Genomic DNA, 24099 nt, shown 5'->3' with positions numbered 1-24099 from the left:
CTGCACAAACTCAAAAACTCAAGTATTGGTGTTTGTCCACTAACCTGGTTTCGATCATATGTATTGGATTGCTCACAATATGTGTCCATTTCTGACAGCGACTCCCTCCCTCTCCCAGTCACATGTGGTGTTCCCCCCAAGGATCCATTCTCAGCCCCCTGATATTCACAAGTTTTATAAATGATCTGCCTAATGTTTTCAAATCCTCAAATGTACACATGTACGCAGTAATCTATGCAAGCAAATCCAATCTACTGCAGCTTGAGGCTGTGCTCCAAGACCAGTTCACAGAGGTAGAAAAGTGGATTGCAAAAAACGAACTTTTCTTAACACTGACAAAAATGTAACAATTTGGAACAGTACCTAAATTACACAAATTACACAATTCACACCTATCCATTAGAACAAATTCAAATAGCACACTGACCGCAGTCCACTCTTTCAAATTGTTGTTAGACCCCAATCTATCTTTTGGCCTCCACATAGAAAAACTTGCATCTAAACTTTATCCAAAACTAGGTGCCCTGTAGAGAAATAAATCCTGCCTAAGTCCTACAATGCTGATGCCAATCATTGATTATGGGGATGTAGTATATGCATCTGCACCGCAATCCCACATTAATAAACGTAATACATTGTATAACTCGTTCTGCCGATTTGTGCTACAATGTAATTACAGGACCCACCATTGTGACATGCTAAAATAACTTAACTGGTTGTTGCTGGATTCCAGTGTCGTGGATCAAATCAAGTGTTTGATTATTTGAATATCTGGCCCTGTCCAAATTATTTATATTTTATGTGTGCACGCTCCTAGAGTAACTCACACCAGACACAAGTTTCAGGTTGATGAAAAACTTCAGGAATGTTTATTTCAGGGGGCCAGCATGTCCCTTATAAAGCAAGAATACATCATATGCATAATTATAGATAACAGAGAAAATACATCAATAATTGGTTAGGTGTTAAGTGGTTCATCTAATGTACATCCTACCAGGTGTTAAAATTTGTATGTATTGTGTATTAATATTGGTTTTGTATTTTATTGTACCCTTTTGTATCAATGCAATGTTTTGTGGACCCAGGACATACTTGAAAACAAGGGAAATCTCAATGTATCCTTCCCGGTAAAATATTTTATAAATAAAAATTGCAGGCTGAGCTATAAAAATCAGACATTATTTGGTTCTGGCAGCACAAACAATCAACGGGTAAATAAAAAATATATATACCTGATAATCCTTATACTTGCATAAAACAGATCCTCTCATACACTTACACAGGTCCCTTTCAAACACGTACACATGTCCCTCTCATACACGTACACATGTCCCTCTCATACACGTACACATGTCCCTCTCATACACTTACACAGGTCCCTCTCATACATTTACACATATCCTCTCATACACATAAATGAGCACTAGGGCTTATTTTCAGGAAAAGACGGTATTAATGTCTTAGGGATTTATCTACAGAAGTCACCATTAAAACCTATGGGAGATTTTTCCAACAGTATTGAATCATTAAGAAAGCGTATTAAATCGAGTCAGAGTGATAGGTTTTAGTGTTACCTCCATGATGCAGTTAAAGGAATTCATAAAGAAGAACCGTGTCCATGAAAACAAATCATAAACAAATATAGAAAATGAGACTTTATAAGAAGCAAACACTAACAGACATGATAAACCACAATTCAAATAGTTTGTACTTTTATTTTGCTTTGAGCATTCATTAAATCAATCCTCCGTGGCTATAGACACCAAGAAACATTTGTTAATTGAGTGATTGTTTAATTCTTCTAACTGGTAAAACCTGAAAATTCAAGACTATTAGAGTTCTATGGGGACTATACTTAGAAATACTGGTCTAAAGTCACAGACATGGTGTCAAAGTTTTAAGAAAAAAAGGAACTCTTTCAAATTATATATAATATATAAATATATATATTTTATATTTTTTTTTCTGGTTCAGGTTAATGGCCTGTTGACAAATCTACCCACCACCTTGGCAGATGGGAAAATATCTATGACTCAAAGTGGTATGACTGCAAAAATTGAAACTGATTTTGCCCTGGAGGTCACTTATGATTATAACTGGCATGTTAACGTTATTCTCCCAAGCAGCTATCATAACGCAGTATTAGGTCTCTGTGGAAATTTCAACCAAGATCCGAATGATGACCAGATGTCATCCAATGGTACACAGATGTCATTAATTAATGAATGGGCAGAGCACTGGTCGGTTTATGACCAAGACCCCTTCTGCTGGCACTCTTGTCCTGGGAACTGTCCAACTTGTGAGGAAAGTAAGAAACATCTATATTCTGGTGAAGACTCCTGTGGTATCCTATTTAAAAATGATGGACCTTTCAGAGAATGCATATCAGAAATCTCTCCAAATAACTACTTTAACAGTTGCCTCTATGATGCCTGCACTTATAATGGAGCCCAAGTGATGGTTTGTCAAGCACTTGAGAGCTATGCCATCACCTGCTTGCAACAAGGAATTAAAATTTATGACTGGCGAACCCCATCTAACTGTCGTAAGTAAATTGCAATGTACTTGTTCACTCAGATTCAAGTAGGAAATATAGAAAGAGCAAAAGAATATAACGCATTCAAAGAAAACAATGAAGTGGATACTAAACTAGAATTGTATATAATGCTTAAATGAAGGACTTCATATAAATGTATCAATATTGGTGGTTTATGGTTCTAGAAATGTTGATGAGAAATGATAGTTTGTCGTATGGGCACAAATAGAGAAGATATAACCGTTTATCATGTTGAAAATCATTTAAGTTGTCAAAGTCTAATGTAAATCCCAAGAAAGGCAAACCCCATAAATGTCTGGTATTCAACACACGTTTAGTGTAATGTGTAATCCATAACCGCTCTATTGTATAACCAGTATTCTAGAGTATATCACTGGAATATAGAATATTCTTCCTGTTAGTTTCCAATATCATAGCAAGCTATATAGTATGTTTTATGTCTCATAGGAGCCTGTTGAAAAGACATTAATACAAATGTAGGGCTTTCCTGCTTATTTTGATTTCTTTCTGTCAACCCTCATGTTTACAGTGATTTTTTATATTGTCCTGCATTTACATGTATTTTTGAATTAACTTTTTTACAATAATTGTTTTTTGTGGTGTATTATAAGAGGAGTCCAAGTGTAGCCAAGACCAGTAAAGGTTCTAATTAGTCTACTGAAAGAAGGCAAATAACCCAGTTAAATAATAATATATACTAGCAGAATAATTAATGCCATACTATAAGTTATCACATGCAAGCAGTGTTAATTATAATATGGTTAGATTAAGCGATGGTTGTACTAAGATAATGCTGTTATATTGATGACATATCCTTACATAATTTCAGCTATGATTTGTGGAGAGAATAGCCATTATGAATCCTGTGGGAATGCGTGCCCAGCAAGCTGCTCTGACAGACATGCACCCTCGAGGTGTGTTAAGCCGTGCGTCGAGACTTGTCAGTGTAATGATAACTTTGTACTTAGTGTTGACGCATGTGTGCCCATATCAAGGTGTGGATGCCAGTACAATGGACAGTATTACCAACTCAACCAAGAATTCTGGTCTGATACAAAGTGCAAGGTCCTTTGCAAATGTGATCCAACAGTGGGAATAGTAGTCTGCCAGCCATCCAGCTGTAAATCTGGGCAGACATGCATGGTTGACAATGGAGTACTTGGATGCTACCCTACCACATATACCACATGCACACTAAGTACTTACGCTCAGTCAATCACATTTGATGGGAGAACTTTTGAGTTTTTGGGAACTTGCATGTACCAGCTAGTTGGAGTAACATCAAATGACTCATCCCTAACGCATTTCACCATCAATGCTCAATATGTTATCCGTGGCAACAAAGCTGTGTCGCAAATCAAAGATGTCACATTCCAAATCCACAATCCAACTGAGCAACGTATAACAATAAGCAGGGCCACATCGAAACAAATAGAGGTAGATATATATATATATATATATATATTTGTATAAATAAAAATAAATGAGAATTGTATGATAGCTGTTAAGATAAACTGTAAAGTATGCCCATTGAACTGGAGATAGGAGGTGAGAGGGACACCTAAAATATTGTCAAATTGTAGATGTTTGCACGTGCTGCTGCCCTGTCCATTCCACACAGAGTAGGAGGATATTTTCTGTCATTGGTAACTTCTAAGATTGACTAGTAGCCTACAACGTTTAATGGAAAGCTATGTTTAAGTGCCAGCAATGGTCCAGGTTTTGTCAGTATCCCAACTTGAACAGAATAGGGAAATGGTTAAATCTTGCACTCTTGATGTGCTTCAAGGACTGAATATTGAATCCCTGGCATTAAAGTAAATGTGGAGGAAATCAAGAAAAAATAACAGGAATAATTTTATCTGTCTTTTTGCTAACAGGTTGGCTATAAATCTAGCTATAACGTGGCAAAGTATCATGTTTATAATAACAAGCATTTAAAAAAAGACCACAGAATGTTCCTTTTTTATGTGGTACTATTTTTTCTATATGTCTAAAGTATCAGTAGGTTCACCTTATTTATGTTTGGTGAAATGCCTAATTTACTCTTTTGTGATAAAAGGCACAACAAATTATATATTTTTCACATTAGTTGATCTTAAAAATCAGCTATTTTAATTATATTTTTCTCATAGGTAAATGGAATTCTAACTGAACTGCCATATGTACAGAGTGGAGACAATTCTCCGAAGATCACTGTGCACTACAATGGAATTGTAACTCAAATTATGGTAGATGTTGGCCTCACTGTTTCTATTGACCAGTTTTTTTCTACACGAGTGACCCTACCCAGCACCTACACAGGGGCAGTAAACGGCTTGTGTGGTAACAACAACCAAGATCTTGCTGATGATTTAGGCATAGAGGAAGGACTTATAACCAGCTCCGTGGTAGAATTTGTAAAATATTGGAAATTGGAAGAGATACCAGGGTGCACTACAGAAAATCCTATAAACCCACCATGCACCAACGTGCAGAGGGAACATTACAAAGCTGAAACATATTGTGGAATGATTTCAAATGCCAATGGCCCCTTCAGCCTGTGCCATGGTGTAATTGACCCAGTTCCGTATTTGGAAAACTGTGCACATGCTGCCTGCAAGTACGGAGGATACCGGCCTTTCGTCTGCCATAGCATAGCATCTTATGTTTCAGAATGCCAGAGCAAAGGTGTTAAGATCAAGGAATGGAGGTCTCCACTTTTCTGCCGTATGTAAAATCTTGCATTACTACGTAACACAGTTTATTTTTTATTGTAGAGTTAAGGTGCTGGCTCTATATATATATATTAAGCGATACCAATGTATACTAATACTTGCAGGATTACAGAAATGATAAGAATGCATATTATGTCAGCTCTTCATCACAATGATATATGCTTTTATAATTTCTACATTTACATACTTCTTCTCATCGTTGTAATTTTACTTTGGGTATATTTGTGTAGTCATCATAAATATAATAACACTCATAAAACCCCACTTTATAGGTTATTTTTATTTAAGCAATTTGGGATAGTTACCCCCAATATCCTTCAAAATCACCTGGCTTTTGTCTCACTTAAGGTAATTTAGGAACGCACTGCTTGGAGTCACCCTAACAAAAAACACATAATTATGAAATTATTTCTATAAAATGCATCATTATTTCTTAAATGAATAAGTGCATATCACTGCATTTCCTGTAGCTGTTTAGAAGATACTTCCCGTCCTTGCTTAGGGATATCTTTGCTCACACACTTTTTATTGAGACTGAGCAGGTTAGCATCTAACGATTTTATCACCTAGAGTCAATTATTGAAATAATTAGACTTAATATCTCCCGTGCAATGATTGAAGGGTGGAAGGCAGAAATGTAAATTAAAACAAGTACCAGTTTATAAAAGTATAAGATTTTCAGGCAAATCAAAGATATGAGTTTCTCTTCGTTACAATCTAATATATCCTAAAATGACACATTAACTCAGACAGTATGTTTAATATCTAATTTCTTTGCTGATTGTCTTTTCAGCTATGACCTGCTCACAGAACAGTCATTATGAACTGTGCGGAAATGGCTGCCCCAACACCTGCTATCGACTTTCACGGTCACCTCCATCCAACTGTGTGCCGTCCTGCACTGAGGGGTGCTACTGTAATAATGGGTTCATACTAAGTGGACAGGATTGTGTCCCCATCGCACAATGTGGATGCGTCTCTAATGGAACATACTTCAAAGCTGACGAGAAATTCTACAAAGATAGTCGCTGTCAAGAGATATGTAGCTGTGGGCAGAACAATGCTCTCAGCTGCCAAAACCACGTGTGCGGGCTTAACGAGGAATGCAAAGTAACACAAGGCCGTCTGGGTTGCCAATCGAAAATTGTTGGCCATTGTACAGTACAGGGAGGTCAGCATTATAAAACCTTTGATGGGCGCAAGTTTGATTTCCATGGCACCTGCACCTACACTTTGGTCAAATTTAATAATGGCAAACATAATGTCTCAGTGACAATGGAAAATGCACCCAATTCAAGGGGGTTTGTCTCAGGCCCCAAATCAGTCACTGTGCAAATAGGAGATCAAAATGTTCGTATGGAGATCGGTAGCGAGTGTACACTTATGGTGAGTTGGTCTCTGTTTGGAATCCATTTTCCATTTTGCTTAGTATTTCTTACGGTTGCTGTGTTTATGTATGATTTCTATTTTACAGATTTCCATTCTTCCTATCATTCTTTTTTTAGACAGTTATCATCAATGGTATAAATAAACCTGCGGCTGTGGCCAACTTCTTGCTTTGCTAGTGCCAGATATAAGAGGCAGTCTTTGTCAATACTTAGATAGTATATTGTAAATTATTATTTCCCCCCACATTCTCACTCAGATTAACACTGCATGTATGCGCAGCATCTCTCCAAGATACACTTCAAGTCCAAAAAGATGCAAATACTGATCATCTGCAGGTGTAATTCGCATACAAGTATTTTATATTTTCCCTACTGCTTGCCTCATTCCCATAAATCCTTCATTAATATTTACTAGGATGTGGCAAACCTTCTTTTACCAACCCAAAGTTACTCTTCAAAATGTCAAGAGCATAATAACTGGACATATACAAAAAGAGAAGTCCTCCGCTCACTCCCATCGCTACTGGGCCGGCATTGACTACAGTACACATCAGCCCCAAAATATAGTAATAACCAAAGAAAAGAAAAAGTTACCTGCGCTCTCTCCTTAATCCCTATGTATATTTAGACAAATGGAGGTCATTTAGTTACTTCAATGGCCATTGGAGGGAATGCCCGCCAATAGACATGCTTAAAGGTGTTGAGAAATTGCATTGCTTCTGGATATGACTATATATTGAGTGTGCAAATGAATAATGTATTTTCAGAGCTTTAAGCCAGCTCTAGTATGAAAGGTGTACACTGGTACAATCCCCACTTATAGGATACGCGAAGAATGGTTTCAATGATGTGTGGACCAAAAACTAAAAATAAGCAATAGTGCTCACTGTATAAAATCAACCAGAAGAATAACAATGAGAATATTACTCACATTTACCAGAGCAAACAAACTGCTCTACGGATATGGCGCGGGTGGAATAATCCCCACCTAAGGATTTCTCGAGTAGTTCTTACTGAGGGTAAAATCAGGATACCAGGCAATAAAATAATAAAAGAATAATAACGGAGTAAAAAGAGTAAAACGGCACACTCAATGTAAAAGTAGCCAAAACACCTTTATTAACACAGTAGTAAATTAAAAGTCCACAACGCGTTTCGCCACAAGGGGCTTCTTTGAGTGTACATTGTATTAGCCTGGCACATGTGGGTTTATATAGGGCCCAAACAATCAGCAAATTGAAAATTGTGTCTTATTTGACCTTTGGCCCTAAATGAGGTCACATGACATGTTTAAAAGGTCAAAGGACATATTAACAGGAAGTAGATAAGATAAAAACAATGTTGCATAGTGGACTCAGCAAGCACAAATTTGAGCTGGTTAAACAGCTCAGTTGGCCTATACACCACCAGCAGAATATGCCTAAAACTTAAGGGCCACAAGTTCAAATCCCCCCATCCCTCAAAAGCAATACAATTTATCTAACAAGAGGGATTGTGGGCAGACTCAATATGCCCTTGGAATAAGGAAAGGCATTGTGGGCAGGGTTAGCAACGGCAGAGAATACATTGCACAGGGATATACACACTTAATTTTGAAAGAATCATGGGAGTTGTAGTTCAGCAACATCTGGGGGGTCGCAGGTTGAACAGGCTTGCTGTAGACCATTATAGGATATATAAAATGTAGAAGATATGTACAGTTAATTATAGTTATTTTTTTATAAAAATATGTAAGAGCTAAACTTAAAATATATATGTTTAGGAATAAACCATATAAAAGAAGTGTAAAAAAGGTATGGTATAATAGTAAAGAAATGTGGGCGCTAGAAAGTCAAAGTATTTAGAACAGGCAGAGAGAAGCACTCCTGTGTAGAGTTGAGCGGACACCTGGATGTTCGGATCAGGCGGGTTCGGCCGAACTTGGAAATAAAGTCCGGGTTCGGGCTCCAACTTGACCCCGAACTTGACCCCGAACCTGAACCCCATTGAAGTCAATGGGGACCCAAACTTCTGGTTACAAAAATGCCTCTAAAAAACTCCTGGAAAGAGCTACATAGCTGCAAAAGCAAGTAAAATGGGGGTAAGAGTAGGACAAGTGCCCTGCAAACAAATGTGGATAGGGAAATCACTTAAAATAACATAAAAATTAAAAATACAGCTGAGCCATAAAATAGCACTAGATGGAATCTTTGAATTTTAACATTGGAAGAACATAAATTAAAATCTAAAGCATTACTGTCAGGAGGATCACCAGAATTATCAATTTGAGAGAGGGTTGGAGTGCAGGGTATTCTCTTTCATTGTTCAAACTGAGCTTGATGCATGGAGAAAAGGCCTCTGCTATTGTGTACATAGTTTATACTAAGTGACCCATAGGTTGAGGATGCAGTGACCGTGGTGGTGTAGGTGGAAGCGGTGGTGGAAGAGGAGGAGGTAGCCAAAACTGTTTTTAATTTTACATTTTTATTTATTAATTTATTTTAATTGGGGTAGCCCCCAAAAATATTGGGACGTACAAAAAAAGAAACATTTGCGGCCTGCCGTGCATTTGTTGCAGTCCTGATGCATTGAGAAATGCTCAACTCCTTATGCATGGAGAAAAGGCCTTCACAAGCCTCTGCTAATGTGTACCTAGTTTATACTAAGTGACCCATAGGTTGAGGAGGCGGTGACCATGGCTGTGTAGGTGGAAGCAGCGGTAGAGGAGGAGGATGAGGTAGCCAACACTGTTTTTATATATATTTTTTTATTTTAATTGTGGTAGCCTACAAAATATTGGGACATACAAAAAAAGAAACATTTGCTTCCTGCGGTCCATTTTTTGCAGTCCTGATGCATGGAGAAATGCTCAATTCCTGATGCATGGAGAAAAGGCCTTTACAACTTCACAAGCCTCTGCTAATGTGTACCTAGTTTATACTAAGTGAACCATAGTTTGAGGAGGTGGTGACCGTGGTGGTGGAGGAGGAGGATGAGGTAGCCAACACTGTTTTTATATATATATATCTGTCTGCCCAGCATCCCTGTAGGGCCGGTGGAAAGACCTAGGTCCCATCTCCACCTGCCATCTGGAGGTCATCCCAGAGCCAGTCGATGAGGACCCCCATTTCTGTAGCTGGTAGGGAAGCTAGGTCTTCCCAGCTACAGGGTGGTAAGTCTGGTTCTGCTTGTCGGGTAGGTTGGGGCTGCACGAAGCTGAGCAGGTGTTGGTAGTCCTGCTCCAGCTCCCACTCACTTGTTATCAGGTGGGTGCCCAAACATACATGCCCATCTTGTAGTCATAGATGTACCAAAATCTAGACTCCTCCATGCTGCCAAGATCAATGTCCTCCTCCAAGGCATCCCATAGTAACCCAGGACACTCATAATTATCACCTTCAGGTAAGTTGTGCTCGGCTGTATGTTTAACGGTATGCCACCATAGGGCCTGGTATGCATTGTCTAGCCAAATCTCTCACCATACCAGGGACTCTAGTCTTGTCACCCTTTCATCCAGGGTCTGCTCCCCCAATAGATACATCCGCATCGCCACACGCTTCTGTAGCCGCTGCTCATCACTGGGGAGACTCTCACCTCGCCGCCGCTGGGCATCTTCCAGGGCATCATACCAGACTTCCTTCCTGTCTGCGTCCCTGTAGTCCACAGCCGCCTCCTCCTCCTCGTCATGGAACACTGACCAAAACCTAGTCGATTCCAAACTGCTGTAGCCAGGGGTGCTGTACGGATACCAGCGTTGCCCTCAATTAGAGTTCATACGATACCGGCGTCTCTCCAAGCTGCTTATCCAAGCACTAGGATGCCATCCCACCGCTGCCACCACTGTAAAGGATCATCTGGCACCCCGACTGGGTACCTTCCATTGACGGATGCCCCTGGTGCTTCCCAAGCACTCCACTAGACACCATAACCACCGCAGACCCCACGAACTGCCGCAGCTTGGCTGGGGTCTTGCCGTCTTCCACCCTCTCTGGACCCAAGACCAGGGACCAGTTTCTAGTAGGTAGATCTCTCTTAAATCCAGAGAGAAGGAACAGGAACAAGCTCTTACTAGTGCGTTGTGATTATACCCTGGGGAGTATAGTGATTATAGCAATAGGTAGGTAGTTCTCCAATCCCCCAAACATGAGCCAAGACTTCATGAAGGGGTAAAACGATCTGTTTAATGGTGGCCACAGCTTGGCCTTTTATGCAGGTCCTCCAGCAATGGATACTCCTACATGGACCATGTGGAGGACTGGGACACAATTTACAATAACCAATCAACATACAGTAGACTGTGAAACACTCCCACATAAACGGTAAAATCCTTCATCTCTATCCTGGACATAATTGGGTTAAGTGGCCGTAGAAAACGTAATTATCTCCAGGTAGAGAAAATATTTCCAAGTAACTGTAACCAAACACATTAAAATACATACCGTAACTAAACTTTCACATAACCGAGTGCTCAATATATCCAAAAAGCACTCAGATCCCCTGAACACAGTCAAATCGCCATGGTGTTAAAGGGTTGTCACCGGCCATTCGGCATAAATCTGTCCAGAATTAGTTCCATGGTGGTTAGCTATCAGGGTCGGTCTAGTTCGTGAGTTCTTAATGTACCGAACGACGCTGCGTTTGTATGAACAGAAACAAAGGGATGGAAGTTTGGAAGTCCCAGCGGTGTTCGTGTGAAACAGTGACCGAAAACAGTTCCATGCGGTCGACGACAAAACACTGCTGGGCGCTCAACAGTTTAAGATGGCCGCCACCACGTGTTCGTTCATACGAACGGCGACCACCCAGCCATTTGTCAATTAGCTGCAGTTAACTACAGCTTCTGGGAGGTTAACAGGCTGCACACTCCTATTGTGTGTGGTCTGGCTGTTCGTTAGTTTGTTCGGTAAACGAACACCATTAGCCTGTTGAACTGTAGAAGGGAAAAAGTGATGAACAAAGCCTTTCCCTAGTCCAGAATACAGGTCTCATACATGGGTCATAGTCACAGGCAAGAGGCTGGCATGCAGGCCTCTCCAAATCCCAGTGATGAAGGTGCTTTTGCCACATATACCAATTGGAGTGCCCTTGTGGCCTCCAATACGTTGAGATGACCTCACAATGTTTAAAAACAAGATTGGCAGAACATTGCCACAATATTATCACAGGTTATCCCAACCACTCTGTATCGGAACATTTTCTAATCCATGATAAAAATCCAAAGCATCTAAAATGTATAGGAATTAAGAAATGTAAAATCCCTTGGAGAGGTGGAGATCTTACAAAAAATGTAGACCAAAAAGAAATTAATTGGGGTTTTAATTTAAAAACCCTGGCCCCAAGAGGCCTGAATATAGATTTTTAACTTTTTATCTTTTTATACCTTTTTAAGAATTTATCCTATTCCTTCCTATACAATACGTTTTTACCCTCCTTTAATATGGTTTATTCCTAAACATATACATTTTAAGTTTAACTCTTACACATTTTTATAAAAAAATAGCTATAATTAACTGTATATACTTTCTCAGTTTTATGTATCTACAGTTTTATATATAACTGATTTTATATTTATTTCTTTTATTGCAACATTCTGTATATCCTATAATGGTCTACAGCAGGGGTCCTCAAACTTTTTAAACAGGGGGCCAGTTCACAGACACTCAGACACTGTTGGGGGCAGGACTATAAAAAAATATTAACAAATTCCTATGCACACTCCACAGACACGCATAGGGACATAAATACACACACACATACTGACATACATACATAAACAGACAGACACACATACAGACTTAAATACATACACATACATGCAGGAGGATGGCTGTCGCTGATGGGAATCGGCATGGCTCCCGCGGCCTGTCTTGCTTCCCTCCCGCGTGTAGGGAGCTGGGAGAAAGTGACCACAAACACTGCTGGGCTTCCTCCCAGCACTACTTTGCAGCTGTGATTTTTTTAAAGGGGCCCGGTCGCGCTATTGCACAGCTGCAGCGCTGACCGGGCCCCTGAAGATATAGGGCCCATCGGGTGGCCCTGAGTGCTCGGGCTTGGTTCTGGACCCTGGCGGAACCCAGCCCCTGACGACCCCTGGTCTACAGTATTAAGTGTATATATTTTTATGTATATTCCTGTGCAATGTATTCTCAGCTGTTGCTAACCCTGCCCACAATGCCTGTCCTTATTCCAAGGGCATATTGAGTCTTCCCACATGCTCATAATCCCTCTTGTTAGACAAATTGTATTGCTTTTGAGGGATATTCTTCTGGTGGTGTATAGGCCAACTGAGCTGTTTATCCAGCTTAAATTTATGCTTGCTGAGTCCACTATGTAACATTGTAAAATTGTTTTTAGTTTACCTACTTCCTGTTAATATGTCCTTTTACCTTTTAAACATGTCATGTGACCTCATTTAGGGCCAAAGGTCAAATAAGACACCATTTTCAATTTGCTGATTGTTTGTGCCCTATATAAACCCACATGTGCCAGGCTAATACTATGTACACTTGAAGAAGCCCCTTGTGGCGAAACGCGTTGTGGACTTTTAATTTACTACTGTGTTAATAAAGGTATTTTGGCTACTTTTACATTGAGTGTGCCGTTTTACTCTTTTTACTCCGTTATTATTCTTTTATTATTTTATTGCCTGGTATCCTGATTTTACTCCAGCAAGTGCTGCTACTCCCGTGTCTGTCGCCATCCAAGTCAACGGCCCTACTATCACCTCTACCTCGCAGGCTCGCGGCCTAGGGGTTCTTTTTGATTCTGACCTCTCTTTTACTCCTCATGTCCAATCAATAGTCAAATCCTGACGCTTCCAACTCAAGAACATAGCGCGCATCCGCCCATATCTAACGCCGGACGCGGCTAAGGTACTGGTTCATGCTGTTGTTCTCTCTCGCCTTGACTATTGCAATCCCCTTCTCAGATGTCTTATATGTTCCCAGCTTGCACCGCTGCACTCTATAATGAATGCGGCTGCGAGGCTTATTTTCCTGTTCGGTCGCACCACCCACGCCTCCACGCTCTGTCAGTCCCTGCATTGGCTTCCAGTTAGATATAGGGCCCAATTCAAAATTCTGGCGCTTGCTTACAAATCCCTACATAATGCTGCTCCAACATACCTATCATCCCTCATACACAAGTATGTCCCGTCGAGACCCCTGCGCTCATCCCAAGACCTACGCCTATCCTCTGCCCGATCCCCACCTCTGACGCTCGCCTTCAAGACTTCTCCAGGGCTGCACCTATTCTGTGGAACTCCCTTCCCTCCTCAATCAGACTTTCACCCAGCCTCCACTTCTTCAAAAAATCTTTGAAAATTCACTTCTTCATTAAAGCGTATCAATTAAACTGTCAGCAGGTTTCTCATCCTCCACCCCATGACTCCTTTCCTGCAACTGTCAAAAATGACCTACCAAGCACTCAATAAACCCTTCTCTAACAAACTATTTAATTCCCCTACTTTAACCCTTTGTGTCACTATACCCCACTCCCTCTAGCATGTAAGCTAATTGAGCAGGGTCTCAATCCCTCTGTTCCTGTACGTCCAGTGGTCTGATCTCAATTATGTGTCTGTTAGTTTACCCATTGTACAGCGCTACGGAATTTGTTGACGCTATATACATAATACAATAATAATAAATAATAATAATAACTACTCAAGAAATCCTTAGGTGGGGATTATACTACCCGTGCCCTATCTAGTGCCAGAGCAGTTTGTCTGCTTTGTTAAATGTGAGTAATATTCTCTTCTTTATTCTTCTGGTTTATTTTATACAGTGAGCACTATTGATGTTTATTTTTATTTTTTGGTCCACACATCATTGAAACCATTCTTCACGTATCCTATAAGTGGGGATTGTACCACTGTATGCCTTTCATACTAGAGCTGGCTTAAAGCTCTAAAAAACGTGAGTAGGGCCATATATACTTTTATTCTTATTTTTTATATTTTCTGGACATACTGCACCATTATCCTCTCCTTCTTTCCATATACGGACCGCATCTGATATCCCAACAAGAAAATTTTCCTTGAACAAATTCGTGATTGCTCCTCCGGAAAGTGTATACCATAATTTTTTTTATTGGACTTTCTATCTTGGACATATATTTTGTATATTTTATTTTCAATATATCTTATTTTATATTTATTTGTTTTTAAGGCATCTTATGCTGGTTATAACATACTCACCAGTGTCTTTTTAGAGTGGCGCAAATCCTCTACACTTTTTAATATTTTGTACTTGCCTCACTACTATAGGGATAGAGGGATTCCCTTCCTTTTGGAGGAAAGCTGTCTTAATTTCACTTTTCCCAGTTTGTTCTTTCAGCGCTGACCCTTTACTACTGTTCCCCTTGTCTGAACTTTAAAAAACCCCCGCTTATTTCAAGAGAAATTGGCTTCCTGGTTCACTCTGCTTGAGCGATCATTCACATGGAAGTGAAGAGTTAGAATAGGGAAGCATTAGTCTACTGAAAGAGAAGCATTCTATTGGAACATTGCTGCCATATGCCATACATGCAACAACTTTTTTTTCCAGAAGAGGAAGGGGAGACTATTGATTACAGTCTCCCTGGGGCAGATGATGGGCCACTTGTTAAAAAGGGGAATTATTATAACTTTTTTTCTGTGTGTTTCACAACTGTGTGTACTTGTTATTTTATCTGATATTAAAACCAAATATTGTTTTTATTAAAGATGGAATGTTTCTTTACGGGTCACAATATCTACTCAATACAAGTGTTTAAAATTATATAATGTCATTAAAGAAATGATAAGAATAATTCTTCTTATGTCAGCTCTTCATCGCAATGATATAGACTTTTATAATTTCTACATTTACATACTTCTTCTCATGATCGTAATTTTCAATTTTACTTTGAGTATATTTGTGTAGTCATACTAAATATAATACCCCACTACCTGAGATGATGATTAAGTGACTAATATTCTGTGCCTCTCCAGTAATAGCCCATCTACTTTTCTTTTCACATAGATAAAAAATGAGAAGTATAACCTGCCTTATCAGTCACGTGATGGTCAAATCCAGGTCAACAAAGAAGGAAACAATATGATTTTCAGTGGCTTTGGTCTTATTCTTACATTTTCATCTTCAAGAAAAATTAAAGTAGAGCTTCTCAACAGCTTTGCTACGTCTAATGATGTTCCCAACTCCTTTGCTAGATCTACTAAGGTTGAAAATCCCTTTGCTAGGTATACTGAAGGCATCTGTGGAGATTTTAATGGTGAATTATCTAATGATTTCCATTTTCCAAATGGCAGCATTGCTAATGATCCGGCACAGTTTGGTTCATTCTGGGCTGTTGCTGGAGACTGGACAGATTGTAAAGGTTGTAAGGGGACATGCCCACAATGTTCCCCAGAGGAAGAAAAAAAGGCCAGTTCAAACTCAAAATGTGGGCTGATAAGAGACCCCCTAGGACCATTTAAAGATTGCCATGATATAGTGTCTCCAGACACCTATCTGAAGGACTGTGTAAATGATATGTGCACCGGAGATGTTGGAGACCAAGCATTGTGCAGGAATTTACAAGCCTATGCGGAGGAATGCCAGGATGCTGGAGCCATCGTTGATGGACTTTGGCGGAACATTACCAGCTGCTGTAAGTTGTTCTCTACTCTTCTCTATTGCACTTACCTAGATATGTTTGACTGTTTGTCTTGTGAGGGTTTCCCTATAGGAGGTTTGGAGGTGCACATGGAGCTTTCTGAGGTTTTGTAGTAGTGCATGATGTCCAGAGATGGAATGCTGGATGAGGCAGAAGTGCAGTGGAAGCCTGAGATGTCTGCAACTCCCTCTTGCAGCAGAGGCATCACAACACAGCTGAGAGAAGCTGAAAATAAAAAAAAAATCTTTATTCGAATTTTAACAGTATAAAACATACATGACACACATTAAATCTACAAAGACAGCAACAAGTCTAAAAGGACAAAAAATAAAATAAAAAATCACACTCTCTGGGGAAAGAGAGACAGTTCAGTGGGCCCTCAAGCGTGCCCGGAACACCTCCCTATAAGAGATAGTAGTTTACAGAGATTCCGATATTTAACCATTTACCATTTATCCCATACGCCAATCAGACAGCCACTAGAGGGACTAGAGGGACTAGAGGGACTTCCGGATTCTTAAAACCCGAAAAGTGGACGCTGGACTTCCTCACGCTATACATGGGGACCTCCAGCATTACCGGAATGCCCATATGAAATCGTTAATTAATGCTTTCCTATGGGGAGGTCTAATGCGCGCAGCCATTGCGTGGGTGGAGCCTGAACCAGCTTCGAGGGACATCGGCGCTCGATTCATGTAAGTTACTGAAAGGGGTTTTAATCCCTTTAGCAACATGGGATGGGTGGTGGGAGGGAGAGTGCCAGGAAAACGGATATGTTTCTGGATAGTCTCTTTAAGTACTCGTGGGTGAATACCGTCAGACCCCAGAGCTTTATTTACATTAATTTTCTTTAACTTCTGTAGCAGGTTTTTTTTCAGCAATCATTTGCATATCTCTTGCCATAGGATCCTCATTAAACCCTTAGAGACCAGACCGTTTTTCAATTTTCTTACCGTTAAGGACCAGGGCTGTTTTTAAATTTCTGCCATGTTTGTGTTTAGGTGTAATTTTCCTCTTACTCATTTACTGCACTCACACATATTATATACAGTTTTCTCACCATTAAATGGGCTTTCTAACGATACCATTATTTTCATCATATCATATAATTTACTAAAAAAATGAAAAAAATTTAAAAAACATTTTTGGGGAACTATGACCCCCAATATCTGTTGCACATCTACAACTGCCAAAAAACACCCGTGCTAAATAGTTTCCAAATTTTATCCTGATTTTAGAAATACCCAATGTTAACATGTTCTTAGCTTTTTTTTTTGCAAGTTTTGCATTTTAAAAAAGTTTTTACGCAGGTTACATTGTAACACTGATATCTGTCAGGAATCCCTGAATAACCCTTCACATGTATATGTTTTTTAAAAGAAGACAACCTAAGGTATTAAACTTGGGGTATTTTGACTCTTTTCATGCTCTTTTCATGCAACCATTTTACCACCAATCTATGCCAAATTTGAAAAAATAATAATAATTGGTGATTCTTTTGATACACATAACCCTTTAAGAATACATATACTGAGAGCTTTAAGGGTTACTGCCAAAGAACACCCCAATATGTGTTCAGCAACATCTCCTGAGTACAGCGATGCCACCCATGTATAGGTGTGTCGGGTTCTCTGGGGGCTAAAAGACCTTATTTGGAGGGTGCGCATTCCTGTTTTCCAACTTGAAATATTAACAGCTGGTCATCATGCACCCATGTTCCATTTGGGACATTTTTGAAGACGGCCAGTGTAATTTACCTCCATCAAACCATATATTTTTGAAAGGTAGACACCCTAGGGTATTTCAAATGGTGGTATTTTAACACTGTTCATGCACTAATTATACCACCAGGTTTTGTCAAACTTTTACATACATAGGGTAAAAATAACCCCCCCCAAAAATGGACGGCAAATGTAAAAAAATAAAAAAAAATTAAACCAGTGTGTCATATTGTTTGAAGCAGTCCCCACTGCAGAGTCCAGGCTGTCCAGGGCAATCAGGACACTAATATACAGTATCTTTTCTCTGCACCCACTTAAAACAAACTCTGCATCTTTTTTGAAGATTCTGCTTTGCCGCGGTAGGGGGGATTTTAAAAATAAATTGTGTAGCCCCAACTCTGCTCTCTCCCATCACCACCTGCGGAGCAGGTGCATCACGGTACAAAATCCCCAAAATGATCTGGAGCTGAAACTGTAGAAGCGGATGGAGGGCTTATTTATGAGAATAATTTACATTCTGGCACATCGATGGGGGCCCATTGTTGCTTTGCCAAAAAAGATTCAGGCTTTGCAGCACGGTACTGATCTGCATATAAATTAGTTTGGGCGACAATGTTCCCCAATACATCATCGCCCATAAATACCTCCATAAACTTCTGAGGGCTAAATCCTGTAACATCCAAATTATTGCCAGGATTTGCAGTAAAGGATGGGATGTCTGGCCCCTGGCGATGAGGCACTACCCACTCCTCAGCAGTTCTGCCAGCTGGAGCAGCACGTCTCCTTCTGGCAGGGCGACTAGCAGGCACAGATACATCATCACTAGATACATCACTAGCAGCAGACACTGTATCTAGTGATGATGTATCTGAGCACCTGGCATTGTCAAAATCAGGGTCAGAGTCTGACATAGACGCACCATATGACCTATGTGACCTCTGTGACATGATCACAATCACTTTACTTAGTGATCTGTCACAAAAAAACACACACAATTAACCCCTAAAAAAATGCAAAGACAGCAAAAAAGTGTTGCTGTGCAAGAGCCAGTGATTATAGTGATCACTGGCAAGATAGGGGTTAATGGCTCTGAAAAGAGCCTTTTGGTCTCACAATTTTACAAATCCCTACCTAAAACTACCTAAATCTCTCTACCTAAACACAGATCTCTCACTAAAACACAAGTGAAGAGAGGGAAGGAGATCCACACTGATCAGAGTCAATATTTACTAATATTGACCTGATCAGAGAAATGGGAATCATAGTTATAATAAATACTGTTATAGGGGCAAGCTCTGATTGGATATCCCTAGTCTACCACTATGATGAGGCAAGCTAGGGACACCCGCAGAAGCCCCATGATTTAGAAAGTCAGCACCATCTTGGGAGCCACATGGCAGGATTATATGGAGGTTATAGCTTATATTTATTTATTTAATTTTATTTTTTTAATATGCATTTTTTTTTTAATTCTTTATTTTTGAGTGCATAAAGAAAAAACAATAACATATACGTTGTCATGCCCCAACAGCATGTGTTCGCGATTTAACAGTTAGTATCATTTAACTAAGGCATGGCATGGGAATACAGTGCACATTTTTATATTATGACATAATTATCAGGAGTTAGTTGTTTTGGGTGTGCTAAGATCTCAGTAGGTGAGGTTAAGCTAAGTCATGCTACGATAATACAAACAAAGATGGGAAAACTGGTTTAACTGTGAGTTATGCTATTTATAATGCATATGCTAAACGGACTGACTCTCCCTGAGTAACTATGCAGTGATGCTGGTCTGGTTTTCTGAGACAATTCTAACATAGCATTGCAGTCCTGTAAATTAATAATGGCAGTCCTTCATGGGGCAATGCAGGTGATGCGTATATCATTTGAACGAGAGGTGGGGAACAAGAGAAATAGAAAACAAGCAGAGTAAGCATATGGGGCTTTTTGCTCTGGTCGCTGTTCCCAATTTTGGCAGGTCACAGCAAGACAGGGTACCAGGGAGGTCAGAAACACAGGGCTATCCGGAGTGCAGTTAACTGTGCCACGAGAGTCCACCATTTGGAAGCCAAGCTGGGAGTGGACCGGTGTTGGTCAGGCAGTCCTCTTTAGCCAATTCCCACTCTGTTAGGCGGCCACTGGGTTTTCCGAGAAAGGGTGCTGTGGGAGCTGCAATGGGAGTCTTGCCGTATATGGGTCGGGCACACAGGTCACCCAGTTCTGGGTCGGATCGATGACCAACATCGTGAGGCTGCATGCTCGGGCCCCCTGTCTTGAGGCTAAGTCTCTGTGAGGTACTTGACAGCCGGAGCTCTTGTTGCGACGTCGCCGCCTCTGTTGGGCAAGTATCTTGGGGGCTGCGGCCTTGCCTGGAGTGGAGCGTCTCTTCCCTCCGTGCACGGCTCGATACTTGCGCTCCGTCCGCTGGTGCAGTGGTACTTTCCCCATGTTCACATGGGGACGACTCGGCTTGCCTTTTTTTGTACTGGTGTGCTGGGCTGCCGGGTGTGCGTGCAGCTTTTCGTACAAGTTGTGCCAGAATCAGGCAAATGCAGCTTCCACACGCTGCATTATGTCGCTGTGAGTCTCCCTTGCAGGTACACTGTTTAGTTCACCTAATGTAGATGCATACAGTTAATACAGTTTTGTTATAATCTAAAAAGAACATGTTTCTCTCTTCTTGGAGATAATTAAGTTTACTCCAACTACTTAAGCCAATTATCTCCAGGATAGAGAGGAGGGATTTCACTGTTGGTGTGGGTGTGTTAAATATTGTAATGTAAAATGATTGGTTACTGTATTTTGTCACAGTCTTCCACAAGGTCCCTGTGGGACTAACCCTTGCTCTAAGACCATCCTAAAAGGCCGAGCTGTGGCCAGCATTAAACCAGATCGTTTTACCCCTTCATGAAGTCTCGACTCATGTTTGGGGGATTGGGAGCTATAATCATTATTTTGCCAGTATTCAGCTGGGATTTCGGGAGAAGCTGCAAGGATCTGTTACAGCCCCTTATAACACATGTAAACGTTGCCCATATATTTGCGGGTGAGGAATCGGGAGTAATGTTCTCTTTAAAATAAAGGCCTTTTTTTTTTTTAAATTGTCCCTTTTCTTGGGAGGTTTTAATAGGAATTCCATTAATTTCCATTCAGGTCTTATCTTTTAAAATTAGTCTTTTAAATCCATATAAGTCATATTGTGATCAGACCAGGAAATTTCTATAATTTGGGTTTTCTTTACTCTTCCAGCTGTGTCAAAGTTGGTCAAAATCAATTCTCGAATAAGACAAATGAGTCTTAGAGAAACACGTATAATCCCTTCCATCCGGGTGGTGGGTTCGCCATGTATCTAGAAGGGCAATACTGTGAATCAAGGAGCGAAACCGAGTTGCTCGTGATAAAGTTTTTTTTATCATTTGCTCTATCTGAGAATGAATGTCCATCTTTAAGTTCTGTCCAACTCCATGACACAATTGAAATCGCCTAACCAAATTACTGAACCTTGTATTATCTTGTCTAGTCTATCCCAAAAATTTGATACAAAATAAATTGCCATACGATTAGGTGCATATATATTGAATAAGGTATAAGCAATTTTATCTAACTCCTTCATCGGATTCAACCTACCGTATTTAATAATTAAATCTTAGGACTTGGAGAAAAATAAGGCAACACCTCTTTTTTTTCTTGTCAGTCATTGAGGACTAAATAATTGTGGAAAAATCTTTTGAGTTTAAAATGAATTTACCTGCCTGTTTCCAGTGGGTCATCTGGATGGCACATATATCAACTTTCTGCTTTTTCAGTGTTTGGAACAAAATTGATCTCTTAAAATGGGAGTTGAGGCCCTGCACGTTTAGTGTAGCGAACTTAACCATAATCAAATATTTGGGGCCACCCTCTCTTGCCCAGATCAAGCATTTAACTGAACACAGTGTTAGAGAAATTAAACCATTGAGCAAAGTAAATACAAAAAAAAATAAAAATAGAACACTAAAAAAAATAAGAACTTCAATTCGACATAGATAGGTTGTATACAACGTTTCCTGGAGAAAATCTCCAGATTTAGGTTCTTAAAGAGTACCCTCCTTGTCAAGCCCAACCACAAATTAGCCAGGGAGATATGCCATTTTCTAGGACACCTTTTACAAAAAAAGGGAAAAAAAAGAGAGACAAATGGTGGCTTGAATTATGAACCTGCTAGAAGAGACAAACGAGCACACACAGAAAACAAACAAACAAACAAACATGTTTAAGCGTTAAACTATCCCCAATATTTCTTACTACTGTTCTTTTAACCCCTTAACGACTGCGGACGTACCTAGTACGTCCTCAAAGTCCTTCTTACTTACCCGACCACTGCAGGCAGTCTCCTGGCATCTGTAAAATAAAATAAAAAATGTGAATAAATAAAAAATATATATATAAGATATATATATATTATATCTGTATAATATATATCTATATCTTATACTGTATATGTTTTGGATCAAACCAAGTGTTTACTTGAGTATCTGTTCCCTGTCCAGATTGAATAGAATGCGTGCACGCTCTGAACTAAATCACACTGAGACACAGGTCAATTAAAAACTTTGGAATGTTTAATCAGGAGGGCGGAGAGCCCCTTATAAAGGCAGAAATACGTCATATGCAGAAAGCAAGATAACAGAGAGAATACGGTTTTAATTGGTAAATGCTAAGTGTCTTATCTAATGTGCCTCCCCCAGGATGTGATGTCATGAGCATTCTAGGTGCAGCTCTCTGGAGGGAGATGCCATCTTAGTACATGACATTCTTTACATTCTTTACACAATGGGAGGGGTGCGGACATTTTGAGTAGTTAATGAACACAGGATGGGAGGGGGTGCTCTATGCTCTAGCAGCCGATTTCAATAAATAGACATTTTACTAACATTAATTTCTATCCATAACATACATATATAATGTCATACTAAGTGTATTTTTTATATTAATATATATATATATATATTTGTGGTCGTGGCAATATAGCCGTATATGAGATCATAGCATATAATAACATAAATACCAATTAGTTGGAATTAGTCAGTTGTGGTGTGCCGAAACCGACAGAGCAGTAGGCCTGTAAAAAGTGGGCCCACCTTAGAGGGTGTTTGTAATAGAGGGAGTGGCGGGTGGGGTGACTCGCCAGACCATTGACGGTAATGTGAGAGTGGATTGGTAGCCCTTTTATAGGGAAACCAAGCCCCTCCCACAACTACAGGCCAAGCCTTCATATTTGTGGTCGTGGCAATATAGCCGTATATGAGATCATAGCATATAATAACATAAATACCGATTAGTTGGAATTAGTCGGTTGTGGTGTGCCGAAACCGACAGAGCAGTAGGCCTGTAAAAAGTGGGCAAAAATAAAATACCATAAGACATAATACGTTGACCAAAAACTTTATTTAGATAAGTCACAGAAAGCTAGTCTTAATTCTTTAACAGGATTGGGTATATAGAGAGTATAAGCGGAAGATTTCCAGCGTCCCATTGTTTTGATGATGTGCGGAGGTATGTGGTTAGCAGAGGCTGTAGATGCTGCCCCGATTCGAAAAGAATGACCTGAAAATTGACTAGGGTTCAAGCCGAGTCTAGTCAACAGCAGTCTTACATAGAGCATAAACCTTGCTGTAGTTAGAACGTTACCGTGCAGTTCTAGCAAAGGTTGTAATGGTTGTTTGTGGAGTGATTGCAGATAATTGTCAACATTTTGTACCGGGCACCATTTGTTATGAGTAGGGTACAAGGGGATCGTAACGGTATGACCCATGGTGCTGGTTTTTGAGTGTTTAAGTATGAGTAGGTAATGGTCGTTTGTTTCTCTAAGTCCATGGTTCTTAAGTAATCGGTGGTCGTAATAGTCCTAGTTGTGAATTCGTTGGGACGGAGGAATCCATAAAAAGCTAGATATATGGCTGTCTTTATTACCGTGTTTGTCCTGGGCTCAAAAGGGGAGGAATCTAACAAGTTGACTAGTGCATGAAATATATGGTTATCTATAGGTAGTCGTTTTGCGGGGACATGTGTGTCTAATTTTTTAATGCCTCTAAGAACTGTCTTGATTTGATATGAGGACAGGA

General features: G+C 40.0%; 1 protein-coding gene across 1 annotated transcript in view; it reads left to right on the top strand.

Annotated features, from left to right (window-relative positions):
- The window catches only part of LOC134577694 (IgGFc-binding protein-like), a 121829-nt gene that overhangs the window by 76164 nt on the left and 21566 nt on the right, over positions 1-24099 (top strand). The window contains exons 12-16 of the mRNA XM_063436555.1: positions 1975-2545; positions 3387-3994; positions 4693-5266; positions 6068-6660; positions 15641-16268. Coding sequence (XP_063292625.1) covers positions 1975-2545; positions 3387-3994; positions 4693-5266; positions 6068-6660; positions 15641-16268 — 2974 coding nt within the window. The remainder of the gene's footprint in view (positions 1-1974; positions 2546-3386; positions 3995-4692; positions 5267-6067; positions 6661-15640; positions 16269-24099) is intronic.

Source organism: Pelobates fuscus, chromosome 11 (genome assembly GCF_036172605.1).
Source record: "Pelobates fuscus isolate aPelFus1 chromosome 11, aPelFus1.pri, whole genome shotgun sequence".
In the NCBI taxonomy this organism is placed as follows: Eukaryota; Metazoa; Chordata; class Amphibia; order Anura; family Pelobatidae; genus Pelobates; species Pelobates fuscus.
This window is presented reverse-complemented; position numbering and strand designations above follow the sequence as displayed.